Source organism: Curcuma longa, chromosome 13 (genome assembly GCF_044706935.1).
Source record: "Curcuma longa cultivar G26 ecotype Majalengka, Jawa Barat chromosome 13, ITB_CL_G26_1.1, whole genome shotgun sequence".
Taxonomy (NCBI): Eukaryota; Viridiplantae; Streptophyta; class Magnoliopsida; order Zingiberales; family Zingiberaceae; genus Curcuma; species Curcuma longa.
Genome location: NC_133873.1, coordinates 6088517 through 6100701, shown reverse-complemented (window position 1 = coordinate 6100701; position 12185 = coordinate 6088517). Strand labels below are relative to the sequence as shown.

The 12185-nt window shown below is 35.5% G+C and overlaps 2 protein-coding genes across 3 annotated transcripts; both read left to right on the top strand.

The window, feature by feature from the left end:
- The first annotated feature begins 647 nt into the window (after positions 1–647).
- LOC141844578 (F-box protein SKIP14-like) lies at positions 648–3404 on the top strand. 2 transcript variants are annotated; one of them, XM_074732619.1, is made up of 2 exons: positions 648–1870; positions 2934–3404. In XM_074732619.1, the coding sequence occupies exons 1-2, from the start codon at positions 1127–1129 to the stop codon at positions 3357–3359; spliced, it is 1170 nt and encodes a 389-aa protein (XP_074588720.1). In that variant the 5' UTR covers positions 648–1126; the 3' UTR covers positions 3360–3404. The 2 variants fall into 2 exon arrangements, with proteins under 2 accessions (XP_074588720.1, XP_074588719.1); XM_074732618.1 differs by having other exon boundaries at positions 2877–3404.
- Positions 3405–5148: 1744 nt separating this feature from the next.
- LOC141843789 (F-box protein SKIP14-like) lies at positions 5149–9901 on the top strand. Its single transcript, XM_074731818.1, has 3 exons — positions 5149–6452; positions 8795–9485; positions 9563–9901. The coding sequence occupies exons 1-2, from the start codon at positions 5736–5738 to the stop codon at positions 9278–9280; spliced, it is 1203 nt and encodes a 400-aa protein (XP_074587919.1). The 5' UTR covers positions 5149–5735; the 3' UTR covers positions 9281–9485; positions 9563–9901.
- Positions 9902–12185: the final 2284 nt, after the last annotated feature.

Here is a 12185-nt window from a genome sequence, read left to right as displayed (position 1 = left end):
ATTTAAAATTTATTATAAACATAATAATCTTAAATATTTTTTAAAAATTTATTTCTCCTTTAATTATTCTAAATTATAATAATAGTATTATATCGAAATATCAAAAAATAGTAAATTTTATATTGATATCGAAAAGTTTGGTATGGTATAATATTGAACTGAAAATTTTGATATATCAAAGTTAAAAAATGGTACGTGGTATATTAAAATTTTCTATATTTTTCTTTTCCTAGGTAAAATACTCTGATAAATAATAAGAAGATTAAAATTTAGATTTTACATAAAATAAATATTTTAAAGATTATTTTTTAAATGTATGTAAATTAATATAAGAAAACTTCATTCTGTGATCCCACGTATGCGCTCGTGAAATCTAACGGCTCAGACTTCTCCACATGTACTCGCACGGCATTCCTCATCCGGCACGTGTCAACAGCAACCGCTATCGAATTTATAACACTGGCTAAATTACACTTCCCCCCTTCAATTATGTTATTTATCGATTACATACCTCTAAACTCCATATTTGGACTCAATTGAAGTTTATTTATCTTGTAGGGTCCCAGAAGAAATATGCTGTCCGGTCATCGGGCCTATAAATTTGGGGCTCAAGGCCCCCGATTCCTTCTCTTTCTCGCACGCTTCCCTCGCCACCGATAGGACGCGACCGGCTTAGGACCATTCTGTTCGAAACCCTAGGAATTCCTCCTCGCTCCGCCTTCGGCTCGTCTCCTTCCCCGCTATTCCATCGCTCAGATCTTTTACGGTTGCGTTACCCTTGTTTATCTGCTCCGGTAAGGATTGTGCAGTTCGGCTTTTTTATGCCCTTGGTTGAAGGAAGGGTGATTGCTGAAATTCTTTGGGGGTTGGGTTGGAGGTTAGATTAGATCGTTGATCCAATTCATTTTTTACCCTTTCTTCTGTCCTTTTGATGTTTTTGATACGGCTCGAGAGGGCTCAATGATGTTTTGGGGGCTGTTTTTTATTTGCTATCCAAAATCGAGGGTTTTCTTGGATTGCTAAAGATTAGATCCTCCCCCATCAGAGTGTAGGTAATTTCTGTCTTCTCTTCCAGTCGGAAGTTGGGTTGAACAGGAAAGGATTTGGATTCTTTAGGTCTATTAGCATGGCACTAAATTTCCCTTTTTGGTTTGTATTTTCTACTCCATTTATTCATACTGATGATGAGTCCTCTTGCGCGGGATGCAAGAGGAACCCTCTTAACATTCCTTTGGAGATTGGAAATGGTTATGGCTACATGGGAGGGATCAGAGAGGATAGTGATTTGGTCGATGTGGAGTGGATGTTTGACCCAGTGGACTTACTGCCAGATGACCCATTTGGGATGGAGCTTGATGACAGTATGGAAGTTGCAATTGCCAGCCTTTTTGAAGCCAGTGGCGGTGACTTGTTTGGATTGACTTTGTTGAACTTACCTGAGTTCCAGTTTTACCATGATGATTTATTGGAAGAACAGCATAGTTGGGTGGAGGACACCTTCAGTGGAGATGGACAACCGAACTTGGATGCGGAACCACCTTCAAGATGCAATCATGAAGAAACCTATTGTGGAAATGAGGGCCTGCTGCATGATGCTTTTCTTTATTCACTTGGACATTTGAATCTTCAGGATCTCCTTTCAGTGGAAGGGGTCTGCAGGTCCTTGCGTGTGGCTGTTCAAAGTGATCATCTTTTATGGAGATGTATACATTTGGATTCTCCTTTAAGTGAGAAGTTCACTGATGATGTTCTGGTACGATTTGCTCAGAGATCTCAAGGTAATTTGCAGTGTTTGAGCTTGTCAGGTTGTTCAAAGATCACAAATGATGGGCTAAAGCGAGTGCTAGACATTAGTCCCAAGTTAAGGAAGGTTAGTATTTATTAAACGAACATGCTTTGGATCTTGTTTCCAATTTTGTTCTGTTGTTATATTTTTGCTTCTTATGCAGATCATGCACCTATTTTAAATTTACTCAATAGTGGTTAATACGAACCATCTTGCATCTGTTACTATTTAGAATACTGCTGTTAGCGATTCAAGCAAGATTAAGGTGGTGATCTGTTTCAAGCACAGTCATGAGGCAAGTTAAGGCACATACTAATGAAGTTGGAATATATAACACGTAGCAACTAGACAACAAGGATGTTGTTAGGGTCGTCTATTTCTCATGTTATAAACATGCAGGTAATTATGCCCATCAGTTTGTCATTACTAGACCTGCAAGTTATGTATCCAAGTTGAACATGTAGTAATTTTGTCTAATGCCCTTTTTTGCCCTGAATTAATGATGGCTGAGATTCTGATAACTCTTTTCTTATTACACTCCAAAAATAATCTGAGGAATTAGACATCCAATGTCTAGAATTTTTTCAAATTTGATATTATCATGAATATCTTGAAAAGAAGTATGAATGAAATTTTCATTGATGAGATAGTTTGGTAAATATTCTTGTAGTGATCTGATAGATATTTTTGTAGTCAAAGGAAGATGTAGAAATTTCTTCTTCTTGATTTGAAAAGTAATCCAGTGCTTATTTTTCTTTCTTTGTCATTATATTTGGTCCCAATACCTTAAGCTTAAAGTCTGTTTATTGACTAGGACATTGTTACTTGACATGCTTAAACCTAGAATCTCATTAGTTGAATGTTAAGATAGGTGCATAAACTCATTTAGCAAAGGCCAAGCAAGTACTTAAATATGTTGTCAATAAAACCTCATTTACATATTTCAATTAATGCAATCTTGTCGATGGTTTAGGTGACATCATCAATTGATAGACTTACTGTTTGTTTAGCTTTTTCCAGTAATCTATCCTTGTTTTCATGGCCAAACCTTGGCAATATAGATCAATTATCATCTCTTTTATCTATGCAGCTAAATGTTAGTGGATGTGTTAGACTAAGTCTTGACAGAATCATAAATGACCTGAAGGAATTCCAATCACAAGGAATGCCAGGGATACAACATCTCAAGCTTGGGAAGCTTTTCGTTGTATCTGAAGAACAATATGGAGAGCTGAAGTCATTGCTACGCCTGGATCAGTTTCAACATTCTCAACCTCAGAAATCACGGTTCTACCACACTTGTCGGTTGTCACATCATTGCGATGACGACTGTGTCCTTGACTTTGATCTCTGCCCATTTTGTGAGAAGTACAAGCTTGTTTATGACTGTCCTTCAGAAAGTTGTCAAGTACAAGGCCATAAAGGGTGCAGAGCTTGTGATGTTTGCATCTCAAGGTGTGTTCAATGTGGAAAATGCATAAGAGACAGCAGATACATGGAGACATTTTGTCTTGAATATCTCTGCTCGGGTTGTTGGAGCCTACCACCATCAAACGAAAGAGAAGAAAAGTGAACCTATTCTGCAAATGTTTTTGTTATGCAAAAGCTACAAAATCAAAATCATGTTCATTCTTCTATGATCGGTTTTGGGTTGGTAAGAGAGTCATGTCTACGATATCCAAGCCGCAAGTCTTTTTCTCACTGCTGCTGATGAAGAGACCATTTTTTTTGGAGCAAGAGAATTTGTCAAAGGACAATAAATCACTTGGCAGCTACATGACATTCACCTGCACCCAGGCAGTCCCTCGGTTTGAGGACAAGTTCAAGATCTGATCATCCTTTCTGCAAAACCATTGATAATCTGAAACACAATGTCATTTTATCTCATGGATATGCAGGTGGAGATGGTGGTGAAGGAAGCAGAGAAGTTTGCTAAACACAAAGGATAAGAGGGAAGTCACTGATATGAAGAACCAGTCGGAGTCTATGATTTAAGAGAAGAAAAGCAACTGAAGGAGATCAGAGAGAAAGGGAAGCCGCTGATCCGAAGAAGCAGTTGGAGAGAGTGATCCGAAGAAGCAGTTGGAGAGAGCGAGGAGGGAAGTCATTGATATGAATGAAGAACCAGTTGGAATCTGTGACTCAACAAACACAGAAGCAACTTTAGGAGCTTGGAGAAGAGTCATCGACACGAAGAACCTGTCGGAATCTGTGACCTTAACAAAGAGAGAAGCAACTGGAGGAATTTAACAAACACAGAAGCAACCGGAGGAGATTGGAGAGAAAGTCAGGGAAGTCATTGACGTGAAGAACCTGTTGGAATCTGTGATTTTAACAAAGACAGAAGCAACTGGAAGAATTTAACAAACACAAGCAACTGGAGGAATTTAACAAACACAGAAGCAACTGGAGGAGATTGGAGAGAAAGTTAGGGAAGTCATTGACACGAAGAACCTGTAGGAATCTGTGATTTTAACAAAGTTGGTAGCAACTGGAGGAATTTAACAAACACAGAAGCAACTGGAGGAGCTTGATCTGATTCACCTCCAGAATAACTGATAGTGAACTTGTGTACCATTATGCATCTGTTTTCTAATTGTTTTTTATTATCTAGTTTGAAATTGAAGACAAACAATATGTAGAGAGGCCTTCTACACCTGCAAAACGAAAAAAAATAAAAACTAATTAAAATTATTTTGTAAAAAGAAGTTTCCTGTTTGATTCATCTTCAGATATGTGCTTTCTTTGATGTTTCATGTGTGTTCATCTGTGTTGGATGAAATATTAATTGTGTGAAAATAATAAAATTATATATAAATTTTAAATCCTTATTATTTTTTATTCATTTAATGTATCAGTTGACTTTTAAACTATTTTTATTTTCATTTTCTAAAATTCGTTTTTTTAGAAAATAATATAAAATAAAATAAATGGAGGATTTATTTATCTTTTAAGAAAAGACTATTTCCCTTTAATCTTCTCCCTCATCTTCTCAGCCGACGTGGCGGACCACGCGCGTTCCCAGCTACTTCCTCTCATATCCGTCTCGCCAAATCTAACGGCCCAGATTTCTCCAGACACATCGGCGGAGGATTCCCCATCAGGCACGTGTCGGTCACCGACCAACAAAGGCCAATTTTCACATACGCCCTTCGCTTCCTCTATTTCTCAATTACGACACTAAATCTTCGCTTTTCCCGTCCCAACGATAATCTGCAGCCTGCAGGCCCCTATAGGATCTAAATGAAGTATTTATATCTTGAAGGGTTTTAGAGAAAATCTACAGTTTGGTGGTCGATCTCGATCCTAAACTTAGGGGCTTGAAGACGTCTTATTCTCTCTCTCTCTCTCTCTCTCTCTCTCTCCTCGTACGCTTGCCTGGCAACCGTGAGGAGGACGATAGGTTTTGGTCCAGTCGTTCCGAAACCCTAGGATCGCATCCTCTCTCCGCCTTCGGATCGTCTCCTAGTTCGCTATTTCCTCGCTCAGATCTTCGAAGGTCGCTTGCCCTTGTTTATCTATCTGCTCCGCTAAAGAGTACGCTGACAGGTTTTTCTTCCATGTCCTTAGTTGATGTTTAGATTAATTGGTCCCGAGGAGGGGTTGATTGCTCAGGTCCTGATGGGGGTTGCGTCGGAGGTTGTTAATTCAGATCCTTGATTCTTTGGTCTTGTAATTGGTAGATGATCCCATTTTTTAATCCTTTGTTCTATTCTTTTGCTCTTTTTGATACGGCGCAAGAGGGCTCAATGATGTGTTTGGGGCTGTTTTTTTTATTTGCTATCCAAAATTGAGGGTTTTCTTGGAGTGCTGAGGATTAGGTTAGGTCGGATTTGTTAGGTTTTGAACCCCGCCAAAAAACGATCTCTGTAAAATTAGTGACGATAGTTTTTCCCCTACAGAAGTTGGGTTGAACAGGAAGGGATTTGGATACTTTAGGTCCGTTAGCATGGCACTAAATTTTTCATCTTGTTCTGTCTTTCCTACTCCATTTATTCATTCCGACGATGAGTCCTCCTGCGCGGAATGGAGCCCCCTTAACTCTCTGCCTGATAGTGAATTTGCTGATGCGGAGTGGATGCTTGATCCGGCGGACTTACTGCCCGATGACCCATTTGGGATGGAGCTTGATGGCAGTATGGAAGCTGCAATTGCCAGCTTTATTGAGGCTAATGGTGGTGATTTGTTTGAATGGACTTGGATGAACTCACCTGAATTTCAGTTTTACCATGATGGTTGCTTGGAAGAAGAGCATAGCTGGATGGAGGATGCCTTCAGTAGGTTACCTGTTCCTATAATCCAAGATGGGCAATCTAGCTTGGATATTGGAGAATCTTCAAAATGCAATCATGAAGAAACCTGTCGTGGAAATGAGGGCCTTCCACATGAGGCTTTTGTTTTTGTGCTTGAACATTTGAATTTTCAGGATCTCCTCTCAGTTGAAGGGGTCTGCAGGTCCTTGCACGCAGCTGTTCGGTGTGATTTTCTTTTATGGACATGTTTACATTTGGATTCTCCGTTGAGTGAGAAGTTAACCGATGATGCTTTGCTACGATTGGCTCAGAGATTTCAAGGTAATTTGCAGTGTTTGAGCTTATCAGGTTGTTCGAAGATCACAAATGATGGGCTCAAGCGTGTGCTAAACATTTGCCCAATGTTAAGGAAGGTTAGTATGTATTAGAGGAACATGCTTTACACCTTGTTTCCATTTTTAATTGTGTTGCTATGTATTTTTTTTCTTATGCAGCAGTTTTCTTGCACCTATTTTTAATTTATTCAATAATCCAATAACAGCAGTTATCTCACATCTATACTCTTTAAAAATCTAAAATACTGCTGCTAGAGATTCAAGGCAGATTAAGGTGATGATCTGTCTCCTTTTATCCATCATTCATTCGGTCACAAAATTCCATGAGGAGAAAGAATCTCGCCTGAATTTGTTGGGTATTACATCATTGCATTTTGCCAATAATTTCACAGATTTGTCCAAAGTTTCTTGGGATAGTTGTGGAGGATGAACTCAACTCTCACTTGTTACTATCCAAAATGATCGTTTCTAATTTATCAGTGATAGAAGATTTTTAATATTATTTTATATTGTAGATGGAACAAATGCTTTAGGCTTCTAACATGTTGAACATAAAAAAATGAAAAGAAACATGTTAGAAATGAAAAAGCAATTATGGGAGGATACTAACTGTTAGTGCAATTCCCCCCAACCCAAAAACAAGAAAACTTAATCGCACAACCCATATATTGATAGTGGTGGACATCTAGGCCTTCATCCCCAACTTGTCAATTTCAATGTTCTTGAAACTATTCACTGCCAGTCTAACTTGTTGACTTGGAACCAGAATACAGTCTGGTCTGCTTTGTGTATAAAACTGGAAATAGAAAAGGGTTAATCCAGTAGAATTGACAAGACTAAGTTCTTTTTTATTAAAAAAATTCCAGCCAAGATATCATTGCTATAGTGGTTGAAATGTATATTTCGCCCCTGTTGATTTTTTAGATTCAGGAGTTGGTATGATTTTCTTTCATAATACTTGTTTAAAGGCTAATGAGAGATATAAGAAAATATTAGTGAGATGATTTACTTAATTTAAATGTTATTAGTGATATATCTGTGCAAAGAGCTCATTGGGACAAACATGCTATAATCCATCCATTAGGGTTTTTTTCGTAATACTCGAACGGTTTTTTCTTCTCTTATTACTATATTTTATATTATATCTGATACATATTATATCATATATGTTTTATTAAACTATTTATCATATATTTATTGTATACAAGCTTTCCATTTTAAAAATTAGTTATCATAGTCTTTGATATTTCTATTAAATTTATATAAATATTTAATACCTACAAAATATAAATTTATGTTCATAATACTATTTTTAAGGTCAATTGGTTCAAATGATTTGGAAGATGATTTAATTAGTTTGAATATTATTAGTGATATAACTTTGTGTAGGGATCAATGGAGGAATAAAATTTATATAGCCTATCAAATAGTTGGGACAAAGATGCTATAATCTGTTCATCAGGTATTTTGGTAATATATGAAGGGATTACTCTTCTCTTATAACAATATTTGTATTATGCCTGATACATAGTATTGTATATGTTTTGGTTAAACTATTTATCTTATATTTATTACAAGTTTTTCATTTCAAAAATTGTTATCATAGTTTTTGATATCTCTATTAAATTTATATTTATATAATACTTGTAAAATATAAATTTATATTTACAATAGTACTTTTGAGGTCAATTGGTTCAAATGATTTGACCAAATGAATTGAGATGGCCATGCAGATTCTTATCTCCATCAATTTGAAGTTCTAGGATTTTTGACAATGTCTTAATCAAGGAAGGGTTGAGAAAGATCTGGGGATGAGTGGTGGGAGCAGTGGGAGTGAGAGGCGGAGGTGGACCACAGGCGAGGAGCAATGAGGCAGGGGGATGGTGGAACTCTGCATAAGAGGCAGTAATTAAAGGTGGGAGTTTCAGGAAATGATTAAAGACAATGAAACGGTAGCAAGAAAGAATTGATCTCGTTGAAGGATAGTAGTGATATGTTAGTGGCCAATGAAGGGCCGAATGAAGGCAAATTAACACCTTTTGTTTATTAAATACCAAATCTTGAGAAATAAGAAATTGTCATTTTTTGATGAAGTTATTAATGTTTCTTTATTAATAAGGTCAATTTTGTATATATATATATCTATATATATATATGTTATTACCGATATTTACATAGTTCAATTAATGCAATCTTGTCAATATTTTATGCCACATATATATATATATATATTATTACCGATATTTACATAGTTCAATTAATGCAATCTTGTCAATATTTTATGCCATGTCATCCTTGATAAGTTCTATTCTTTATTATAATTATTTTTATTTTTAGAAATCCATCCTTGTTTTCTTGCCTAATTTGCTTGCCCAATCCTTGTTGATATAGTTCAACTGTTGTCTGTTTTGTCAATGCAGCTAAATGTTAGTGGATGCGTCAGGCTAAGTGTTGACGGAATCATAAGCAGCCTGAAGGAATTCCAAACACAAGGAGTGCTCGGAATACAAAATCTCAAGCTTGGTAAGCTTTTCATTGTATCTACAGAACAATACAATGAGCTGAAATCATTGCTGCGCTTGGATCAACTTCAACTAGTTCGACCCCAGAAATCAAGGTTCTACCACACTTATCAATTGCCGCATCATTGCGATGATGATTGTGTCCTTGACTATGAAATCTGCCCATTATGTGGAAAGTACAAGCTTGTTTATGACTGTCCTTCAGAAAGTTGTCAAGTGGAAGTCCCTAAACGGTGCAGGGCTTGTGATATTTGCATTTCAAGGTGTGTTCAATGTGGAAAGTGCATAAAAGATCACAGATACATGGAGACATTCTGTCTTGAATTTCTCTGCTCAGGTTGTTGGAGTCTACCGCCATTAAATGAGAGAGAAGAAGAAAAGTGAACCTATTTGTCAGATGGTTTTGTTTATGCAACCTAAAATTACAAAACTAAATGTCGTGTTCGTTCTTATTTGATCTGTTTATGGGGGTCAGTTGGCCTTGCCTATGACAAGTTAAGGAAATACAAAATCCACTAGAGCTTTGTTTGGATAGGATTTCAGAAAAGTAGTTGAAGCCTGCAAACTACAAAATAAGTCAGCTGATAAGGTATTTTAACTATTTGGAGGTTTCTAAGGTGGATATTGTTCGGCCAACTACTGAACATCTTTTTTACTCATTTGCAGGAAATTCTGTTGCATTTCATTCTGGTGCTCCTTTCACCACTGATATGTAACATGGAGGTCTGATCAGTCTGGTTAACTCCTACCGGGAAAGTGATTTCTTCTAGTATCCGTCTTTGCTTGTTATGTTTGTTAAATTAAATCTGAAATGCTTTCGTAACACGCCATTCTGTTAGGTTGATGCGTCGACATGTATCATCATTTCTTTTGTTTAAATTCATATAGCAATCAATTATTGGACCGAAGCATACAAACAAAGCCATAGCACCTCTTGTTTCTTGCATGGAGGCACTAGTCTCTTGACCTTCTGTCTGATCCATGAGATTTGTCTGTCATATTGCATCTGTGGTAAAAGAACCTTTTCATGAATTCCACGCAATGACTCCTAATGGAACACGACAGGTTGTTTGTTTGTTTTTTAGGCTTTTGACAGTGTTAATATAGATGGGTGATCTTGTTATATTTATACCACTGTAGAAAAAATGTTTCACCATGCTACTAAATTGCATATGTCCTACATTTAATTTCCTGGAATGATCATCATCATCCAATTTCCACTTAGCAGAGCTGGCCATCTTCTTTGGAACTTGTCAATAAGTTAAATCCTAAAGCAGCTCTATTAATTTCTCTCTCTCTTTTGCTTTCATTACATTCTAATGTTACACTTTGTTTACTGATGGATAAATCATGAAACAGACTGGGAGAAGAATAATTATTTTTACTGACAATAAATATTCATTGGAATGCTTTGGGAGAAGAAATAAGTTTGGAAAAGATTAATGCTTTCTTTTTATATTGATTTATATATACCAAGTTTCTTAGACTGTGCTAGTAGTAGCAAACTTAAAAGGCATAAAGTAACTGAGAACTAGTGATGCTTTTGCAATAGTGCCAAGAAATAAAGCAGAGGTAGGATAATAGCACCATTTGAAGCTTGATGCTTGTTTTTAATTTTTTTTAATTATAAAATCTAGATAGTTAAACTTAAGTTTAACCCACCCTTGAATTGGATTAGGTTGGGTGAAATCTAATGACCTTCTATGGGGAGACTTAGATCCTCTCTTTATTAGTTGTGCTAGTCCTTCTATTTTGAGTCAGACATCATATATTCTTTGACATTGGATGAGATATGGATTGACTATAACATTTTTGTTCAATTTCTTGCTAGCCTATTCTAGATTCTTTCCAAATTGACTTTGTTGCATTTGCATTAGAATCAATGTAGACATAATATGTGTATTTTTTTTGTTCAACGAATGTAGTGTAGTAGTAAAACACTTAGAGGAACAGATAATAGAATCAAAATTTGAATTTTGATAGAGATGAATATTCTAGAGATCAAGCTGCATAAATTTGTGTTTCAAGGATTAGGTGAGTGAAGTTTGGACACTTGAATTATTTAAAAATAAAAAAAGTCATCTTGGTTCTCTTGTATGGGCATAGTTTGTGATCCTTCTTCATAAGTGGAGGTTTGAGATTGACCTTCAAATATTTAAGGGCCAAATAAATCAAGATGAAATCTCAACTCACCTTTAGACTAAGTTGGATTTAACATTTTACCTCTTCACATATGGTTGTGGGATTGATTGTGTGGGTTCGTTAGAGTGGTGGATTCCACCTTATTGTTGAAGTTGGACCTAACATGCCCTTGGGGCGACAATTTGATTCCCACGCAAGACATCGCAAGTGAATCATTCGTGATGTTAAATCGTCTGTCATAACTCATCTATGTTTTTTGAATTTATTATAATAGTCTGTAGGAAATTTCTGTACAATCAAATTAGTCACCGTAGTCAATTGGAAGAGCTAGATAGTTAAATTAAACAAAAAAAAAAAAAGGAGCTAATGTGGGTCTGGTTGACAAAAATAGATTCAATGGATTGAATTTAGGTATTTTATTCAACTGAAATAGTAAATTTATTGTAAAAGAAAGTGAAATGTAATTAAAGATATATAAATGCATTAAAAATGTACAACATTTAGTTAAATATAAAAGGCAATAATAAATGAAGTGCTTTAGTAAGCGTTAATTAGAAGGAAGAAAAAGCTTAAAAATTCACACCCACAGCCAAATGAAGCAACAACCAACACTCTATTTTTTTTGCAAAAGAGTGAAATCATGATCGATCTCATGATGATTTGTGAGTAGGTAAATTGTAGTTAGTCATGAACAACCAACACTCTAAAAACATATATTAATGTATTTTAAATCTAAATACATAGATGCATCCCCAAAGCAATTGGAATTTGATCGATCATGCTTTCACAATGATCAAACGACCATATAACAATTTTTAATCTTCTGTTTAACACTTAGTTAAATCTACTATATTTGTATATGGAAATTGCTATATAGTCATTTTAAAGTCATTTAGTTAGTCACTTGACACTTTAGTTGATTCATATTTGAGCATAAAATTATTATGAAGCAATTTTGATCCAAAAGTGTTATATAAGTCATTTGATAATTTTGAAAACATAAATGATTTCTAATGTGATCATGTAATAATTTTGATTGATTTAATTTTTTTTAAAAAAATTATTCTTTTAAATAAGTTTTTATAAATTTATGATAAAATTTATATCTCTTTCTCTACTTTATTTTCTTTTAAATTCATTTTTAAAA

Coding starts and splice junctions, on each gene's coding strand:
- LOC141843789 (XM_074731818.1), top strand. CDS start 5,736: ATGGCACTAAATTTTTCATCTTGTTCTGTCTTTCCTACTCCATTTATT. Junction 6,453..8,794: donor TTTGCCCAATGTTAAGGAAG/GTTAGTATGTAT, acceptor TTGTCAATGCAG/CTAAATGTTAGTGGATGCGT.
- LOC141844578 (XM_074732618.1), top strand. CDS start 1,127: ATGGCACTAAATTTCCCTTTTTGGTTTGTATTTTCTACTCCATTTATT. Junction 1,871..2,876: donor TTAGTCCCAAGTTAAGGAAG/GTTAGTATTTAT, acceptor TTATCTATGCAG/CTAAATGTTAGTGGATGTGT.